Source organism: Gopherus flavomarginatus, chromosome 1, assembly GCF_025201925.1.
Source record: "Gopherus flavomarginatus isolate rGopFla2 chromosome 1, rGopFla2.mat.asm, whole genome shotgun sequence".
NCBI classification, from domain to species: Eukaryota; Metazoa; Chordata; order Testudines; family Testudinidae; genus Gopherus; species Gopherus flavomarginatus.
The window spans coordinates 336,226,964-336,248,260 of record NC_066617.1 but is presented as its reverse complement, the minus strand read 5'-3'; the positions used below and the strand labels follow the sequence as shown (position 1 = coordinate 336,248,260).

At 44.4% G+C, this 21,297-nt stretch overlaps 1 protein-coding gene and 1 non-coding gene across 5 annotated transcripts in view; both read right to left on the bottom strand.

The window, feature by feature from the left end:
- Window positions 1-1,364: 1,364 nt before the first annotated feature.
- On the bottom strand, window positions 1,365-1,483 carry LOC127043412 (U5 spliceosomal RNA). Its single transcript, XR_007772259.1, has one exon. It is a non-coding gene; the product is annotated as a U5 spliceosomal RNA (small nuclear RNA).
- Window positions 1,484-2,548: 1,065 nt separating this feature from the next.
- Window positions 2,549-21,297, bottom strand: part of ALKBH8 (alkB homolog 8, tRNA methyltransferase) — a 104,881-nt gene continuing 86,132 nt past the window's right edge. For all 4 annotated transcript variants that reach the window (XM_050927942.1, XM_050927960.1, XM_050927967.1 and 1 more), the window contains 2 exons: window positions 4,906-5,055; window positions 2,549-3,282 (listed from right to left, as the gene is read on the bottom strand). In XM_050927942.1, the coding sequence (XP_050783899.1) occupies window positions 2,713-3,282; window positions 4,906-5,055 (720 nt within the window). In that variant the 3' untranslated portion in view covers window positions 2,549-2,712. The remainder of the gene's footprint in view (window positions 3,283-4,905; window positions 5,056-21,297) is intronic.

The following is a 21,297-nucleotide window of genomic DNA, read 5'->3' as shown; positions in this document are numbered from 1 at the left end:
CTCCCACACCCTAACTCCCTTTCAGACCCTGCACCTCACCCTGAGCCCCCTCTCGCACCCTAACTCTAATCCAGACCTTCAAATTGCTGTATCACAAAGTATTAAACCAAGATTTTCAGAAATAATGAAGCATATTCAATGACATTGCGCTCACTAAAAATATTAATAATTTTTTTTGAGAGCAAAAAGGTTTTTTGTACCGTTAATAAAATAAAATAAAAATATTTTTAAAATATTGTTTATTTCATCTTTATCTCATCCTTTTTTTAATTTCTATTTTTTGTATGTTTTATAATGTACATAATGTATTAGCATAGTAGTACATGTATATAATTTATACATAAATAAATATATATTGGGGGTGCATGCTCAAAAATTTTTTACTGATAGGAGTGCGTGATCAAAAAAGTTTGGAGACCACTGCTCTAGAGACCTACATCTTGGCCTAAACAAAGGGCTGGGAAACAGGATAGGAGAAAGAAGGAACAGAGAGAGAGAACGGAGGAAGGGGAGAAAAGAGCAAGGGAAAAGAACAGATGAAGGCAGCAATAAGGGGAGAATGGGAAAGAAAAGGAAAAATGAAGAAGAGGCAGCTACCTCTGTTGTCAATCCTACTACGCTGTGAATTTCTCACCAGCATCAGCTTGCAAAAGCTGTCAAGAAAAATTTACCAGCCAAGACGGAAAATCTGCTCACCTAAACTTTTACTACGAGAAGGAGAAGGAAAACAAATTACACGATTTTACTTACCAGTCAAAAAACAAAAACCCAGCTCACCCTGGGCCGGCAGAGTGTTGCCAGGTTGAGGAACGACGTGTCTATGATCCCACATCAGACACGTGTTGCACTGGCCTCTGTGGGGTGGATGTCAGACCTGTTCAAGTGTCATCATGTCACTGTCTCAGCTAGCTGCCATAGTAGCTAAATATTAACCCCAATGACTGGTATTGCTGTAGTGTGAGGGATCATTTTACTAGCTGCCAATGGCAGCAATCTAGAATGTACAGACACCTTTAGACTATCCTGAAACAGCCATGAATTTCACAATTACAGCTATTACTCATTGTGATGGGGTAGACAAATCTCAAACTGGACCAGGAAAGAAAGGAGTTAATGGTGTGTTCTGGAGACAGGATACAGCCCATGCTACCCTATAGCACAAATATTACTGTTACAAAGGCAGCGTGCGCCCGTGTTAGGGCACTGGAGTGGGACTCAGGAGACCTCAGTTCTACTCTCATCGCTGCCACTATGTCTCCTTGGGTGACTCACTTCACTTCTCTATGACTCTGTTTCTGCTTCACCCTCTGTCTGTCTTGTGTATGTAGCCTGAAAACTCTTTCAGGAGGTACAGTAATGCACACAAAGGGGCCCTAAGCCCACTTTGGTCCTCTAGTTATTACCATATCATAAATGTTCCTCTCCACGGAAATCTTTAGTAAAAGGTGAAAGATTTATACGAACTGAAGAGAAAGCAGTATTACTACTACCAGCATCCTAGCATTAGAAACTGACACCATCAGGTCTCCTCACCTCTACTTTTAACAGTGTCTTTGGGATACCATTGCTAGTTTCTCTCACTCTCAGGAAAATACTGAGTTGTAGCATTTGGATGCTGAGTGAAAGGTTTCCAAGGGTCTGCCTACAGTTTCCACCATTGCAGATCCACTAAGGGTATGTCTACACTAGCCGCCGGATCAGCGGGTAGTGATTGATCTATCGGTCTAGACGCAGTACATCAATCCCCGAATGCGCTCCCCATCAACTCCGGAACTCCACCAGGGCGAGAGGCAGAAGTGGAGTCGACAGGGGAGACGGCTGTTGATCCCACGCCACGAGGACACGAAGTAAGTCAATATAAGTTGATCTAAGATACGTCGACTTCAGCTACGCTATTCTTGCAGCTGAAGTTGCGTATCTTAGATTGACGTTCTCCCCCCCCAGTGTAGACCAGGCCTAATAGTAGCAGTGCTAGAATAGATTGTTAGGTTTAGAGATGACAGTGGTTAAAATGCCTGCAGTCAGTTTACATTTGGACTCTCACCACTAAAGCTGCATCAAGGAACAGTTAATAGTGATAATTTAAAGAGAAACGTTACTAAAAACAAAGCCTAAGAAAATGAGAAATTAGCAGTGCTGTGTCCCATCAACATCTTCTGCAAAAGTACCTAACTGCACATTCTTTCTACTTCACCAACCAATAACGTTACACCCAAGTTAATTTCCTGATAATGGTCTTGGTTCTCCGCTCCAATACTACCCAGGTGCAGTGCAGTGTTCTATCCTTACCAAGGTCAGTTCAGTTACACTGGCATAAAACTAATGTAACAGAGTGGAGAATCAGGCCCTGTCTCCTTAAAACTATATACCCTGGATGAAATCCTGGCCCCCCCCAAAGTCAATGTGAGTTTTGCCACTGACCTTCACATGGTCAAAATTTCACCCCTTTTCTCTTTCTCTTAACTACTGTGAAAAATAAAATAAATTTCTCTGTAAATACCAAATTTTACCATAATTTTAGTAACACAAGGAGACAACTACCAGCATCTAAACTTGGCTAATTTCTTAAAATAACTGTGTTTATTGTACAATTTTAAAGGCAGTAACAACTGCAGGATGGGTTTTAAAATGCCTCTGCACAGTACTATCACAGGCAAAGATTTAGGCTGAAAATAGCATCTCTTTCAGATTCACAGGAGGAAGTGCAGTGGGTTACTGTTTTTCAAGAACCACACACCAGTTTCCTTGATCATAGTAACTCTTTTGAATTCTTATGCAATCCAGGGTTTTGCAGGCTGCTTCCAGTTCTCCTTCACAGAACACATGATAATAGCGGTGGAAAACAGGACTGAATTCTTGCAATTCCTTAGAGCTAGCTGGAAGCTGAAGGGCTTTGACACATTCCCCTTTCTTGTTAGTGCTCCCTTTCAGGTGCCAGGGAACCAGCACATCTTGAGAACGAAAGGATGTTCTGTTAGTATGAACAGGCAGTTTGGAGTTAATTCCCTGCTTTGCATTGCCGCCTTTGTCCTTAGAATCATTAAGGACTTGGTCAGAACATGCTGAGTCTTGGCTACCGTTGTCATGCATTTGAGCACAGAATAATCCCCAGCCTACATCATTATTGATTTCCTCCTCTTTCCCTTTACTAGTTCTCTTTTCCTTAAGGTACTTTGACTTCTGTTTGTTGTATTCCTGTTCCATTGCCCAGACGTAAATGAGTGCCATTCCGCCAGGCCTTAGGAGCCGGGCTAATTCACGGACAGCAGCCAATCTTCTCTCCTAGTAATGAAAAGACTCAATGAGTACATATGAAGTTAGTACATAAGCAGGAACACAATGAAATGGAACTGACAGCAACCGCACTGCTGCAATGAACAGAAATGATTCCTCTCTGCTCTTCCCCCAAGTATAAAACAGACTGGAGATTTTTTTTTCCATCCTACTCTTTGGTTATGTGTTCGTAGCCTGACAAAAGTGAGCATACTCCCCACTAGTGGGTGATGATTAGTAAGGGGGCAGAGGAGTAATTCATTCATAATATAGTCAACCACTATGCACACGGGCTAGGCCAAAGCTGCATGGGAACTACTTTTTGTCTACAATATGTGGTAACATCAGCTGTACTGATTTTATTAATTTTTATTACAAGTAGCACTGAGAGGTGCCAGTTGAGATACAGGCCCCTCTGTTCTAGGTGCTGTACAAACACACAGTCCCTGCCACAAAAATCTTACCACCTAAATAGACAAGATAGACAAAGTGTTGTGATCCCCACTTTATAGATGGAGAACTAAGGCACAAAGTCTCAGACTGAGCCAGGAATTTTATCAATGTCTCCTGCGTCCTAATGCAGGGTCTTCCTCTCAAATGTCATTAATTGTAACAAAAGCAAAATGAAACATAGATGTCTACACAATCCAACCAAATTCTTAAAAGAAAGTGGAACAATACCCTAGCGGTCTACACAGAGTGGGGAAATGACAGGGACAGCAACACCACTGCAGATTCTGAGGTCTAAGGAAGTCTTTGAGTTGTAACACAGATATATTGCAATCTTACCACCTAGGACAGCAGTCAGCAAGCAATGGGAAGTAACTGGAGAAGCAAAAGCAGCTGATAAGGAGAGGGAAGCACATGAAGACAATTTGTCAGGAGGAGCAGAAATGAATGAGGTTAGCTGGTGTGCTCTGCCTGCTGATCATCATTCTAAACTCAGTCATTTCTCTGTCTACCATGTCTTTCTTCCATTTTGTCTGTCTTCTTCACCTGTTTCTCATCATCTGCTTAGATTGTAAACTCTTAGAGGCAGGGACTCTGCTTGATGTGTACAGTACATACAGAACCTAGTACTTTGGGGCCCTAATCTCTGATGGATGATTCTAGGAGCTACTGCCATACAAATTATTACTATTATTTATATTTGTATTATAGTAGTGTCTAGAGGCATCAGCCCCATTATGCTAGGCACTATATAGACACATTGCAAAGAGATACCACCTGCCCCAAAGAGCTTACAGTCTAAGTAATCTAAATAAATATTAAAGCTACATAATATCATCATCATCAAGGTGCAGCACAAGCTGATCTTATCAACCACCCCACATGTAACATCTCTTCACCTTTTGATCCTTTTAATGCCAGGGAGCAAGGAAAGTGTTGAAAGTTTTTGAGGAGGAAGGAGTTGCAGGAAACAAGAGAAAGGAATCAGAAGGGATGAAGTGGCTATATCCATCCCCTCAGGCCTTCATCCTCCCTGTCCATACCCTCTCTTCTTTTCTTTCCCTTCCATTTCCTTTTGCTCCCAATTTCTCTCCTCTTCTGAGATCCTCTTTTGCCATTCACTTTCTAATGGGACAAGCTGGTGACCTCTTCTGAGATCTACAGTTGTAAGAGTGGACTTACTGCTGTTGAAAAATGGTGGATTACAGCGATGGAGATGCAGGCATCACAAGAACTATTTCGAACTGGCACAGACAACGCATCACAGACAAACGCCTGGAATTTCTTTTCTCCACAGATGTCCACCAAGTTTTGGCTACGATCACAGCCAATCTGTAACAGAAAGGGTATTGTTAAACTGCTGGTTTTCACAGGAAGATAGTTACAGGAATGGCTCCATCAGTCTCTTCTGTTCAGACACTACACTGGATACATTTTAGTAAAAAAATAAGTTCTAGTTAAAAGGAGAAAAAAAAAGTCCACATTTTTCTGTTGCTGCTCATTTAAAATTGACTTGTGGGGCACTGGATTCTAAAGCTGTTGATTATGGATCCTTGATTCTGAAAAGCATGAGTCAGAATAGCCTTGGGACTGCTTGGGATAGTTCTCAAGGTACCCAGGCTATGAACCACCTTGTTACTTCCTGCCTCCAGCGTGAGGGAGCCTTGCCTGTGCTAACTGGGGATTTGCTCCATAACACCACTAACCTGCCAGGCACTCAAACACTCTCCTCTGGGCAATGCCAATCCCGTCTTTACCTTGCTGATTAACAACCCATGTGCCCCAGTCCCCTTGAAATATTCCCCTGTGATATCCATCCCGACACTGGCTACTCACAGAAATCCCACATCCCCCGCTCTAAAGGGAACAGTGCATCCCAATTTACCACCAATATATCACCACTCCTGTATCATGCGCAGTACTTGTGAACACTTATAATAAAACAAAAAAAGCTTTAATTAAGAAATAGGGATTCCACTAGACAAGAGAGATGGAAACAAATGGTGACAACAGAAAACAAAATCATACAACGCGAATTAGGGCCTGTGCTTATTAATGACCTTTCCTGTTTAATAAATAGGTTTTCCACAATCCAAAAGTTCAGTCTGTTGCAGAGCTGGCTGGCTTCCCAGGAACCAGGATCCAACCTTTCATGACCCCCCCCAACCCAAGATATCTCCTCAGTGAATGGATGCAAAGTGTCTTTCTCCACCCTGTGAGATACTGAATCAGTCTGTTGTCTTTACTCACAGCCAGGGTGATTTCTGGTGTGAAAGTAGAATGAATTATATTGTAAAAATAAGAATGGATTAAAGAAATGCTGTGTGTACCTTTAAGCAAAAGAGCTGAATTGCTGCAATCCAGGTGTCAGGAATGCAGATATTAAGGTAAAACAATTGCTCTATTTAAGGGTGATTGGTGAAGTATTAGCCTTAGACAGATAAGAGTTAGTAAGGAAGTAGGATATGCATGCTGTGCCCCAGGTAAATTTTACAGTTTTGCTCTCTTTGTCCCTTTGTTTAGTTCCCGCCCTTTTATTTGTATAAATAAGATAGTTTGTGTCTTGCACGGGGCTCACATTATCTGGGTGTTATTAGCAGAGTGCTGTGCTAGTAAAACAGAGTGGTCTGACAAACTATTAGTCCTGAGTCTAACTTTGACAATTGTCTGGTACAATGTTCCCTTTTTACCTCCAAGTGGTTTCAAATGTTGGCAGTTGTCTTTCGTGGTTTTCCATTGACTGTTCGGAAATGGGGCAAAGCTAGACAATCCTGGACTAACCAGGGAGAAGTGACAACTCCCTGCTGCTTAAATGGCTCATAACCGGGTCATCTGATTCCCTGGTGACTAACTTTTACTCCAAGTCTATAAGGCATCATTTCAATATAGTTACATTATTCCTTATATATTACCCGTACACACATCTTGTAATGATTATGAGTATTAATAAGTTACAAGCTTTCAGTAGAGACCTCACATGCTATCCTGTATGGATAAATACCATGATAGTGGTGTATTAGGTGTTGTGAGTTTGTCATATCTGAGACATGAGTTGCTTGAAAAGAACAGGGAACTCTTTGCCAGTTGGCTGCAATGGGCCTCTGTGTCACACTGCTCCAACTTACATTATTGGCATTTGGTCCTTAAGGTAGACAGGAACATGGGAATGGAGTTCTGCCATGCTCCTGATATTCCTCCTCTTCCTTCCAGCGGTCGGCTTTACACAGGGAGGAGTACCTGTAGCTTCACACAGTCCTTCATCACAGGAACTGTTCATTGGCTACTTATTATCCAACCACTCTGCACCGTGTGAGCTGTGCAACGTGTCTGACTGGTAACCCCTTAGGTATTTAAAAACGTGGGTAATATCCAACAGCTAAACTCCTGTATCAATGGTAAAACTCTCATTCATTGACTTCATTGGAGCCAGGATTTGGCCCCTAGATGCCAAATTTTTGTCTGATAAAATTTTAAATTGCTAAAATACTGAACTCCCCAGAGCTGGATTTTCCAATGGAATAAAGCAATTGAGCTCTAACTCTGGTGATGCTGGTACTCATGTCGCTATAGTAATTGCTATAAAGATTCAGTACACATCAACATTTCCTAGTTTCTGTTTGAGTACAGGAATGTGAAATGTGTCGGTACAGACTTTCCAGCCCCAAAATATCATCACAAATACAACTGTTAGAATTGAATGCACAGTATATACCAAGGGAGATGGGCCACAGGGTCAGTCTTAGGGCAGATTTCATATATGATATTTCCTTAGTTTGTACTTTCCTCTGCATTCAAGGCAAGAGTGAAGAGAAACAGCATCTACAAACATCCTTTTACATGCCTTACATTAAAAGAATAAATCAGAGATGAGGAAGGAACTTCTGTAAAACATACCTGCAGTGATGCACGCATCTCTTTGATTTCCAGGTCTGCCACCTGTATTGAATTTAATAATCAAGCTACCAAAATATATTCCAAATGCATGTTGGCTGGAAATATTAAATTTATTTTTGTTTTAAATAATCATCGATAGGCAGATAATGGAAAACAAAATTCCTAAATAATATTTGCTGGCAGTATTTGTTTTATTTGAAACCAAAAGAATTCCAAGTCACCTTGAATGGGAGAAAAACAGTAAACAATTGTTCTGACTAATCAATTTACTAAAGGTGACAGCATAGTTTAAATTTAAAAAATCTCCGCTGCATTAATTTGTAAAAATTACTATATGGAGAGAGAGTGTAAGGAAGAGCTGAGTTATCCATAATACCATCATATTTTCTGGGTTCAATCTAGCTTAGTTTTTGAGTGTACAATTAAGGCTTGTTTGCAAATGTCCAGCCAAATTTTGTGATCTGACTCAGGCAAAATTCCTATTGACCTCAGTAAAAGTTTTGCCCAAGTGAAGAAACTGCAAGATTTGGCCCAAAGTAAATGTAGCTGTTGCGAAAAGTGCTGAATTGACAGCTCAGGAAAATGGAATCCTTTTACACAATAAAAGCCAGGTACAGCATGGACAGTGACACTGCAAATTTGCACACAGTGCCCTGCCCAAGTGCCTCAGTACAGCCCTGAAGGGATCAATTTAATGTTGTTCAATTTCTATTTAATCTTTGGCTTCTCCACTGAGCTTACCAAAACCTGAGCCAAATGATGCCTAATTTGGCTGGTGATTGATAGGAGGAGGACACTTGTCCATGAAGAAGTAGGCAGAGATCCCAACTCGTTTCAGATTGAAAGCCAATGGTAGTATCTTCTAATCACTCTTGCCCTGAGCTGAATTCCAACTGATGATCTTTATGTGATAGGCTCAACAGCTCATTACCAGTCTGTCACAGAATCCCCTGCGGTTCCTCCTACAGGGGCTGGCAGAACCTGACCATTCCCAGTTACCTACACTGAGTGGTTCCAGCTTTCCTTTGAGTGCCACCCTGCACTGGGCTTGGATCGCAGGTTCTGACATTCATCTGTCCAGGTGGGTGTTCCACCCCTGCTCTGCCTGAGGTCTCGCCCCTGCTCCATCCCTTCCCCCAAGGCCCCACCCTCGCCCTGCCTCTTCCCACCCCTGCTCCGCCCCCTCCCCATAGACTGCATCCCAGCTTACCCCTTCCCACTCTGCCCCCTCCTCTGAGCACACTCCACCCTCGTTCTGCCTCTTCCTGCCCCTGCTCTGCCCCTTCCCCCAGCACCTCCCACCCACCGCCAAACAACTGATTACTGGGGCCCACCAAACAGCAGATTTTTTTTCCATGTGTGCTCCAGCCCTGGAGTTGGTGCCTATGACTTGGATCCTTCCTTTTAAGGAGCTGCCCCCTCCATGTTTGACAGGCCTCAGAGGTATACTCAGCTAGGATAGACAACTGTTTGCTCAGGATGGACTTCATCTCAGCAAGGAGGGAAATAGGATTCTAGGATGGAGGCTCGCTGACCTCATCAAGAGGGCTTTAAACTAGAAAGTTGGGGGAGATGGTTGGGAAATGTTCGGGAGATCTCCACGCCAGAACATAACCTGGAGAGGGAAGTAAACAAAGTGAGCGGGGATACCCTTGCGGCCCCAAGATTTGATCCAAGGAGGAATAGTGGAGTAGAAACCAGAGTAACGGGTGATGCTGGTGGCAGACAGTTTGTGCACGACGGGGGAAAGAATGTCACTGACGCCAAACGCCGAAAATTAAAAGGTTTGTACACTAATGCGAGGAGCCTAGGTAACAAGATGGAGGAACTGGAGTTACTCGTGCAGGAAGTGAAGCCGGATATTATAGGGATTACCGAAACCTGGTGGAATAGTAGTCATGACTGGAGCACGGGTATTGAAGGCTATGTGCTGTTCAGAAAAGACAGGAAGAAAGGCAAAGGTGGGGGAGTAGCCTTGTACATCAATGATGAAATTAAATGTAGCGAAATAAGATGCGATGGAATGGATAAGACGGAGTCCGTCTGGGCAAAAATCACGCTGGGTAAAAAAGCAACTAGAGCTTCCCCTGAGATAGTGCTTGGGGTGTGCTACAGACCGCCGGGATCGGACTGGGATATGGATAGAGACCTCTTTAATGTCTTTAATGAAGTAAACACAAAGGGGAAATGTGTGATTATGGGGGACTTCAACTTCCCGGATATAGACTGGAGGACGAGTACTTGCACGAATAATAGGGGTCAGATTTTTCTGGATGTGATAGCGGATGGATTTCTTCATCAAGTAGTTGAAGCACCTACGAGAGGGGATGCCATTTTAGACTTGGTGTTGGTGAGCAGTGAGGACCTCGTAGAAGAAATGGTGGTAGGGGACAACCTTGGTTCGAGTGATCATGAGCTGATTCAGTTCAAACTAGATGGAAGGATAAACAAATGTAGATCTGCGATTAGGGTTTTTGACTTCTCGAGGGCTAATTTTAAAGAGTTAAGGAAATTAGTTAGGGAAGTGGATTGGACGGAGGAATTAGTGGATTTAAATGTGGAGGAGGCCTGGAATTACTTTAAGTCACAGCTGCGGAGACTGTCGGAAGCCTGCATCCCGAGAAAGGGGAAAAGAACCATGGGCAGGAGTTGCAGGCCAAACTGGATGAGCAAGCAACTCAGAGAGGGCATTAGACAAAAGCAGAAAGCTTACAGGGAGTGGAAGGAAGGCAGGATCAGTAAAGAAAGCTACCTTGCTGAGGTCAGAACATGTAGGGATAAAGTGAGGAAGGCTAAAAGCCGCATTGAACTGGAACTTGCAAAGGGAATCAAAACCAATAGTAAAAGGTTCTACAGCCACATAAATAAGAAGAAAACAAAGAAAGAAGAAGTGGGGCCGCTATACACTGAGGATGGAATGGAGGTTAAGGATAACCTAGGCATGGCCCAACATCTAAACAAGTACTTTGCCTCGGTTTTTAATAAGACTAGTGAGGAACCTTGCGATGATGGAGGGATGATAAACGGGAATGTGGATATGGAAGTGGATATTACTGCAACTGAGGTAGAGGCCGTACTTGAACAGCTCGATGGGTCGAAGTCGGAGGGCCCGGACAATCTCCACCCGAGGATATTAAAGGAACTGGCGCGTGAAATTGCGAGCCCGTTAGCGAGAATTTTTAAGCGATCGATAATCTCGGGTGTTGTGCCGTATGACTGGAGGATTGCTAATGTAGTTCCTATTTTTAAGAAAGGGAAAAAGAGTGATCCGGGTAATTATAGGCCTGTTAGCTTGACGTCTGTAGTATGTAAGGTCTTGGAAAAAATTTTAAGGGAGAAAGTAGTTAAGGACATAGAGGTCAATGGTAATTGGGACGAATTGCAACACGGATTTACTAAAGGTAGATCGTGCCAAACCAATCTGATCTCCTTCTTTGAGAAGGTGACGGATTACTTAGATAAAGGAAATGCGGGTAGATATAATTTACCTAGATTTCAGTAAGGCGTTCGACACGGTTCCGCACGGGGAGCTGTTAGTTAAATTGGAAAAGCTGGGAGTGAATATGAAAGTTGTAAGGTGGATAAGGAACTGGTTAAAGGGGAGACTCCAGAGGGTCGTATTGAAAGGTGAACTGTCGGACTGGAAGGAGGTCACCAGTGGAGTCCCTCAAGGATCGGTTTTGGGACCGATCTTATTTAACCTTTTTATTACTGACCTTGGCACAAAGAGCGGGAATGTGCTAATAAAGTTCGCGGATGACACGAAGCTGGGGGGTATTGCTAACACGGAGAAGGACAGGGATACTATTCAAGAAGATCTGAACCATCTTGTAAACTGGAGTAATAGAAATAGGATGAAATACAATAGTGAAAAGTGCAAGGTCATGCATTTAGGAATTAATAACAAGAATTTTGGATATACGTTGGGGGCGCATCAGTTGGAAGCGACGGAGGAAGAGAAGGACCTTGGGGTACTGGTTGATAGCAGGATGACTATGAGTCGCCAATGTGATACGGCTGTTAAAAAAGCAAATGCGATTTTGGGATGCATCAGGCGGGGTATTTCCTGCAAGGATAAGGAGGTGTTAGTACCGTTGTATACGGCGTTGGTGAGACCCCATCTGGAATACTGTGTGCAGTTCTGGTGTCCCATGTTCAAGAAGGATGAATTCAAACTGGAACAGGTTCAGAGACGGGCTACGAGGATGATCCGAGGAATGGCAAAACTGCCTTATGAAAGGAGACTCAAAGAGCTTGGCTTGTTTAGCCTGGCCAAAAGAAGGCTCAGGGGGGATATGCTCGCCCTATATAAATATATCAAGGGGGTTAACGTTAGGGAGGGAGAGGAATTATTTAAGTTTAGTACTAATGTAGCCACGAGGACGAATGGGTATAAACTGGATATTAGGAAGTTTAGACTTGAAATTAGACGAAGGTTTCTGACCATTAGGGGAGTGAAGTTCTGGAATAGCCTTCCGAGGGAAGTAGTAGGGGCAAAAGACTTTCCTGGCTTTAAGACAAAGCTTGATAAGTATATGGAGGGGATGTTATGATAGGATCGTTAATTTGGGCAATTGATCTTGAATTACCACCAGACAGGTCTGCTCAATGGTCTGCGGGGAGATGTTGCATGCGATGGGTACCGAGTTGCTGCGGAGAACTCCTTCTTGGGTGCTGGCTGGTGACTCTTGCCCACACGCTCAGGGTTTAGCTGATCGCCATATTTGGGGTCGGGAAGGAATTTTCCTCCAGGGCGGATTGGCAGGTGCCCTGGAGGTTTTTCGCCTTCCCCTGCAGCGTGGGGCACGGGTCGCTTGCTGGTGGTGTCTCTGCAGCTTGAGGTCTTCAAACCATTTTTGAGGATTTCAATAACTCGGTCCTGGGATAGGGGTTGTATAAAATTGGATGGGTGGGGTTCTGTGGCCTGCCTTGTGCAGGAGGTCAGACTAGATGATCAGATTGGTCCCTTCTGACCTATGAGTCTATGAGTCTATGAGGACAGACTGTGCTCTAAGAAGCTCTTTAATTCCTTTCTGACTGGGGTAGGATCTTATTCCACAATACACCCACTCACACCTAAGGACAATTTGGCCCTATACTTGTACAGTAGAAATGGGCTTGGTAGTGTGAATTAAATAAAAACCACAGAAATGACCTTGAAAGAGACCACACTGTACATTAACGAAATCCAGTGACCTGAAACTAACTGAGAAGAACAAATCACTGAGAAGAACAAATCACATGACAGCCAGAATGTGAGGTCCTAATTTGCATCTAAATTATATGAAATAATTGTGAAGTCAGGCTTACTTATGTCATACTTATTAAAGTGAATCCACTGCCCAAAACAAAAAGATTGTATCTTGTGATGAACAAGGAGACCTTGAAACATGTTGATTACAATTCATAGCAGATCTACAAAATGTTCACTAGGCAAAATATAACATTGTAGTCCATGTAATTATGATAGAACCTATGTGTATATGCATAAGGACTGAACACAGAGAATTACCATAAATCTGTCTGTTACAGGAGTTAAGCAAGTTTAAGATCCTTACTCGGATAAGCACGGGATGACTTTTTTAATATATAGTTATCAAAGAATTATAATTACAATATTCCTTCATTCCTTCCTTTCCCCACTGTTACAGAAAATAACAGTGAGGACAGCATCCCTTGCTGAACAAAACAATATTTAGAAACTTATCTTGACAAAAAAAAATGTTCTCCATTATACATAGGGCATTTTCTTAACTATTTATTTTATTTTTAATCAGAGAACAGTGTAAGGGAGAGGGTCTGCTAGATGATAATATGGGGCACTTCTCTGTCCCCAAAATGCTTTGTGAACATGAAACTTCACCATATCACTCTGAGGGTGAAGTGATATTTTTCCCTAGCTCACCCCAACAAGTCAGTGGCAGAGCTGGACGCAGGAGCCCAGAGTTCTGACTCCCTGTCTCTGGCTGTAAATGCCAGACAACACCTCACAGGACAAAAGTGCCTCCCCACTGTGAAAAAAAAATACGCATAAAAATAATGGGCCACTCCATTGAACTCACCCAGTTTACACTAGCTGGGGATCTGGCTCATTGTTTTTAAAAGACCTAAGCCAATGTATATTCGTTTTGAAGTGATACAATGTGTGTATAGTTCTCACACTGTAAGCTATAAAATTATTATTATTGTGTGTTCAAATATGTGGTAGGAACCTGACAAAAATGGGTGAAGACAGACAGCTGTACAATGCTAAGCTTCTGAATGGTCTTCCTCTTGCATGTCTGTGCAGCACCTAGCCCATTTTGTGAGCCATCACAGCCTAGATAACTAATAATAGTCCCGGAAATCCCTGAGGTCGTTAGTTAGTTCCTCAGCCAGAATCTTCATCTCCTGTTTATCCTTCTACTCTTCTGGTTCTCACTATATGCTCTCTTTGGAAGACCTCTGGGGCTTGACCTGCTACCACTTCTGCTCGTCTCATTTCTTTCCTCTTGTTGAGTGTTATGCGATGAAACCCCATCTCTTTCCAGGATTTTTACCTTCGGCCAGAGCTCTCAGAATTTAAATGCAATCTCTGTAGGAAAACCAAAGTTTATGGGGAAGCCCCAGTGCTATTTTTATGTTGGCCTGATACAGGTGTTTTGATAATTCCACTGACTGTCCTTTTCTTTCCCCAGAGTTCCAGTGGGGCATGTCCTTCTCTAATGATTCTCACTAAGGTTACTCTACACAGCCTGGGGCAGTGAGCCTCCAAGCCTAGGTTGAGAGACTCAGACTCTTGGGTGCCACGCTACTGCACTGAAAGGGTAGCCGATGAGTCTGAGACCCTCGGTGAGTTAGGGCCTGTCTCCCCATTTCATGCGAACGCTGGCTCCAGCTGACTGAGGAAACCTGGTTCAACAGTCAGGAAGGCGGTGACACCAAGCATTGTGGAACGCTCAAGAGCATGACAAGACACGTAGGCGTCCTGGTCATCCACTGCGCCCTGCCCTGTCTCCAGCCGTCTCGACTCTTGTCCTGCCACTGGATACAAATAAGAACTGGGAAGAGAGAGTGAGGTTGATGTTGCGCAACTCTCCCTCACTTCAATCCAATTCATGTGCAAGTCTCGACATCATATCATATCACATCATATCAAGTCCTGCGGCGATGGGCGAGCGATGAAGCAGCAGGTGTGGATACACTGGGAGCTGTAGCCGCGGACCTGCACGCAGGCGGCTCAGGTACAATGGTCGTTCCCCACTGACCGAAGCAGCAGTGGAGCTCGGCGACTTCTTGAGCGACTGAGCAGCCGTATTCAGGATTGCACTGCTCACCTCCATAGAATGAGGAGAGGGCTAGAAAAGGTGCCCTAAACATTGCCTGCTTCACCTTACCCTGGCCAGCATACCGTGGCTGGCGGGGATCCCATAAAAGTGGTCGAACAAAAACAAAACTTAGAGTGACACCGATCACCATTGGCACATGGAATGTGCGCACGCTACTGGACAACATCATGGCAGACAGACCGGAGAGAAGAACAGCACTTGTTGCCAGAGAGCTTGCATGCTATAACATTGACATTGCAGCCCTTAGCGAAACTCGCCTTGCTAATGAAGGACGGCTGTCCGAGTTAGGCAGAGGCTATACATTCTTCTGGAGTGGCCGCAGCAGCGATGAGCATCGCGAATCTGGAGTTGGCTTCGCCATCAAGAATCATCTTGTTCAGAAACTTGCCAGTCCCCCCAAGGGTGTGAATGACCGACTCATGACAACGCAGCTTCCGTTTCAAAAAGGAAAACAAGCTACTTTGATCAGCGCATACACTCCCACAATGACCAACCCAGAGGATGTGAAGGATAAATTCTATGAAGAACTAGATGTTCTGCTATCATAAGTGCACCGCACAGACAAGCTGATCCTGCTTGGCGATTTTAACGCAAGAGTCGGATGCGATGCCGCAGCCTGGGAAGGAGTCATCGGGAAAAATGGAGTGGGAAAGTGCAACAGCAATGGCCTGTTACCGCTGAAAACTTGTGCAGCACATGACCTTCTGATCACCAATACGGTCTTCCGCCTCCCTACCCGTAACAGGACTTCGTGGATGCATCCCCATTCCAAGCACTGGCATCTGATCGACTATGTCATCATCAAGAGAAGGGACAGACAAGATGTCAGGGTTACAAAAGCTATGCGCGGCGCTGACTGTTGGACGGATCACTGGCTCATAGTATCCAAAATGAAGCTCCGTATCATGCCGAAGAGACGACCACAAGGCTGTAAGGCTCTCAAAAGGATCAACGTGTCGAAGCTGAAGAACAGCCACATCTCTGAAAATCTAGCGGAAGACCTAGAGAATGAGCTTTCTGATCTTCGTATTGAGGATGATGCTGAGAAAGACTGGGAGTGATTCCGCAACACTGTTCATACAGCTGCATCGAAGGTATTGGGGCCCTCCACATGCAGGTGGCAAGACTGGTTTGACGAAAATGATGCAGAAATCCAGGCCTTACTTGCTGAGAAGCACCGCCTGCATCGTGCATATCAGAGCGACCCATCCTCAGCAGCAAAGAAGACCACCTTTATCAACACTTGCAGAACAGTACAGAACCGACTGCGCAAAATGCAGGACTTGTGGCTGAGCGCCAAAGCAGATGAAATACAGGCATATGCGGATAGGAACGACTGTAAGCAGTTCTATGAAGCCCTCAACACACTCTATGGTCCACAGTCTTCTGGGAGCTTTCCCCTCCTGAACTCTGACGGCACTGTACTCCTTACAGAGAAGATGCAGATTCTCCAGAGATGGGCTGAACATTTTGAAGCAGTTCTCAACTGCCCCTCAGTCGTCAATGATGAGGCCACTGACAAGATGCCCCAGGTTGCAGTCAATGACTCCATGGATGCTTCACCAGAAGAGGACGAAGTGAAGAAAGCCATCAACCAGCTGTCACGTGGCAAAGCCCCAGGGTCAAATGCCATACCAGTAGAGGTGTACAAAGTCAGTGGACCCATACTGCTACGGAAACTCACTGAGCTGTTTCAGTCCTTCTGGAAGCAGGGATCCATTCCACAGGAATTTAGAGATGCGTCCATCGTGCATCTCTATAAGAGGAAGGGCAATCGCCTGGTATGCAACAATCACCAGGGAATCTCGCTGCTCTCTACAGTGGGGAAAGTTCTTGCACGGGTTCTGTTGAACCGATTGATCACTCACCTGGAGCAGGGCTTACTGCCAGAATCACAGTGCGGCTTCTGCAAGGGACATGGGACTATTGACATGATCTTTGCTGCACGTCAGCTACAGGAGAAATGTCAAGAGCAGAATCGTGAACTCTACATAACTTTTGTGGACCTCACGAAAGCATTCGACTCTGTCAGTCGCCAGCGCCTGTGGAGGATCATGTCGAAATTCGGCTGTCCAGACAGATTCATATGTACGTCAATTTCATCACAGTATGATGGCTCGTGTCCTGGATGACGGTGAAACATCTGAGGCCTTCCCAGTCACCAATGGCGTCAGGCAAGGTTGTGTTTTAGCACCCACTTTGTTCAGCATAATATTCTCTGCCACTCTGACTGATGCCTTTCAACACTGCACTGAAGGAGTAGGCCTGAAGTACAGAACTGACGGGAAACTATTCAATCTGAGGCGACTGCGTGCCATCACCAAGGTGAAGGAAACTGTACTTTGAGACTTTCTCTTTGCCAATGACTGTGCTTTGAATGCTAGTACAGAGCCAGAAATGCAAGCCAGTATGGACAAGTTTTCATCTGCATGCAACAACTTCGGTCTCACCATTAACATCAAGAAGACTGAGGTCATGCACCAGCCAGCTCCCCATGCTCCGTACTCAGAACCGTCCATCACTGTAAATGGACAGAGACTTCAGGCAGTGGACGACTTCACTACCTGGGCAGTACCCTTTCCCGAGCAGTGTCAGTCGATGATGAAGTAAACTGCAGAATTGCTAAAGCCAGCTCTGCATTTGGCCGATTGCGCTCCAACGTCTGGGAACGTCCAGGGATCAGCCTACCAACGAAGCTGAAGGTCTATCGAGCAGTGGTGCTTCCAACTGTGCTGTACGCCTGCGAGATGTGGACTGTCTATCAGAGTCATGCATGAAGGCTCAATCACTTCCATATTTCCTGTCTGCGAAAGCTTCTAAAATCAGATGGCAGGACAAAGTCCCTGATACTGAAGTCCTTACCAGAGCCAGTCTGCTGTCAGTTCACACACTGCTGATGAGAGCCCAGACCAGATGGGCCGGTCATGTGGTGAGAATGTCTGACGAGCGCATTCCTAAACAGCTCTTCTACAGAGAACTCACCCAGGGAAAGCGCTCCCATGGAGGACAAAAGAAGCGATTCAAGGACATGCTGAAAACCTCTTTGAAGTCCCTCGAGATCAACACCGCCACATGGGAAACCCTCTCACTGAACCATCCAGCATGGCGCAGCCTCATTCACACAGGCAGTAATACCTCTGAAGCGAGGCATACTGCTGAGGCTGAAAGAAAGCATGAGCTGCGCAAGTCCAGAGCTGCCTGCACATCATCAACAGTGCCATCACATGTCTGTCCAATGTGTGACAGGACGTTCCACACCCAAATCGGACTGATCAGTCATCTTCAGACGCACAGCGCCCGGTCATCGAACGAACGAGTTGTTGAGGTCTTCATCAATAACGATGGACGAACATCATCATCACTGCACTGAAAATAACTGTGTAGATGCTGCAGCTTGAGCTCGGGCTCTGAAACCTGGGGCAGGGGATGGACTTTAGAGCCTGAGCCATAACTTAGGAGTGCTATCTACACAGCTATTTTTATCATGATAGCATGAACCCCATGAGCCTGAGTCTGTCACTTCCCAGGAGCCTGGGCTCAGAAGCTCTTTGCTGCTGGCTGATAGACATACCTTAAGTGATCCTGGTTCTCATGCAGCAAGATAACCACATCCCTATGGCATGACCTTGCAGCTGACTGTGTAAACAGGACATGGCATGCTCAGTCTAAATGCATAGGAGATTATTCCTCTTTCCCCAGGAGTTCTCTGCAGCATTTCCATATATAGTTATACATTTTAAGGCCAGGGAGGCCCAGTATGATCACCCAGAATGATCTGCAAAACACAGATCATAGAATTTCACCCAGTGATTCCTGCATCAAGCCCAGCACTTCTGGTTGAGCAAAGGCATCTCTTTTGGAAATTCATTAAATCTTGATTTAGATGTTTCAAGTGATGGAGAATCCATCACATCCCTAGGTAAGTTGTATATCTTTAAGAGTTCCCCCTTTTCTTATCCGTTTTGGGAATCCTTTCAATCTTATTTCAGCAAAACAAGTTTCTTGCTTTGAACCACCTGAAGTCTCTTATCTGCATCAGGTACTGTAGCTGAACGTTCAGTTGAGCATGCCTCAAGTCTAATCATTCTAGCAGCCAGGAGTTTTACACCTTTTATTATTTCCTTGAAGGGGGCTTGCATCTCAGGTTTAACTGGTTTTATTTTAGATAGCAATCCCCTAATGGCTGCCTTTGTGACACACACATTCTTATCTTTCTCCATTATTCTTTGTGAATTGAACACTGGCTCACAGGGAGTTCCACAATGGATGCTGCTACTTCTCTCTGGTTGCTTGCAAAAACGCACTTAATGTAAGCATTGCATTTCTGTACAATCCTTCCAGGGTTGCAATCTTTAGACACTTGTTAGTTGCAGTTTCAGGGTCTTCTTGATTTTCTAAGGCCTCAGCTACACTTCAATTTCAGTCACAGATGTAGATCCACCAGGATAAGCCACTTAATGTAGACATGGTTTACACTAGCATATCCAACTCTGTTTTACACCAGAGTAAGCTGCACTGGCAAAAATCATGTCTGAACTGGGGGTTGCAGCTGGGCAGGTGAAACCCCATTGTAAACAAGTTCTTAGTCACTTTAACGGCCACATGTGGGCTGTGGAAGAGCAGCGCTGCCTAGGAGTGGTCCATACAACCCTTTAGACTGAAGAGAGAAATGGAAGAACAAAAGGGAAGTTATAGGGAAGGAAGGTGGGGATGGAGAAAAATGGGCAGAGTGGTAATTTGTAAGCATTTCCAGCAGCCCCACAGGCGGATTCTTTGGGGGTGGGGTGGGGAGGAGCATGAAGCAGACCTATTGTCACTACTGGGCTTCTAGCAGCCCAACTGCCATTGTTTCATCCAGAGATGGCTGCATTTCAGTGGTGAGTAAAAGAATTCTAATAGCATATAGTTAGTAAAGTCATGTGGAATGGAACATAGGGACAAAAAATGCTAAATAAAGATATTATTAATCGCATCACAACCTGGGAGAGGCTAAGTCCTCAGCCAAAATTAGGTAGAGATAGATAAAAACACTATTATGTTGCTGTGACAGAATAAACCCCTGTGTTCACACACTACATGTTGTTGTAATAATGTCTATACAAGGTATGCCTTGTGAGGTATCATTTAAAAACTCATAATTTGCTGATCAATAATATAGCAAAATGCACATAGCAGTGTTGTATATAAACTTATGAACATAAGCTGAAATCATGACTGAAGTATGTTTCCCAGATAAGTCTAGGAAGTGGCTAAACCAATTCCTTGGAGACAGAGGGCAAGTTGACGCCTCAGCCAGGTGTCAACAAGGCTAATGGACCATTCCCTGCTAAGTGGCCATTCTTTGGAAAGGGAGGGGGCAGCAGGGACAAAAATCTACATCTTAGCAAAGAAACAATAGGGAGTGTCCTTTCTTCACCAGACTGCCTGTAGCCTTGCTCCCAGCTGGAAATGCTTCTCAGAGGGGGGACAGGACTATAAAAAGAAGGGGAGACACCCCAAAACACCCCTTTCTCTTTCTCCCTGCCACCTCATTCTTCACACCTGAGAAGACAAAAGGAGACAGCCATTGGACTCTGGAAGGGTCTAGACCTGAGAGTTTGGGCAGTAATCTGCTGGAACATATGGTGAGAAAGTCTGCTTTGCAACTAAGTTAGTTTCTTAAGTAGATACTAGTAAACGTGTTATCTTTATTTTTTCCTTGTAACCAGTCTGACTTTTATGCCTCATTACTTGTACTCACTTCAAATCTCTCTCTCTTTGTAGTTAACAAACTTGTTTTATTGCCTTCTCTAAGCCAGTGTGTTTAAATTGAAGTGTCTGGATAGCTATTAAAAAAAATAAAATGGCATATTATTCCTTTAAAGGAATACCAGATTTAATACATTTGTACTGTCTAGGAGAGGACTGGACAGTACAGGACAGACATTTCTGGGGGAAGATCTGGGTCTGGGGGCGGGAGGGCGGTGTTGGGGTTATCCTGCCACATAGCCCAGGCTGGTAAGAGGCACAGAGAGGCTGGCTGGCTGCGGCACCCACAGAAATAGCTGGGAGTGACACACATGCCAGAGGCTGTTTGTGAACAATCCAGGTGGGAGGCTGTAACAGCAAGGCATCGTACAGGGCATCCCAGGTTACAGAGCCAGGGCTCATTAGTCTGGACTGTGCTCTGGTATATCACAGTATTTCATCATTATGTATATTCTTTGTACTTTACCTCATTATAACTAACTCCACCTGGTGGAATTAGTTCATTTAAATCTCTTGGAACCTGACTGAGTCAACTCATCAGACGCTGATAGAGAGACCGACATCTAATTCTGAAATCCAACCACCAAATGAAATTATATGTCTC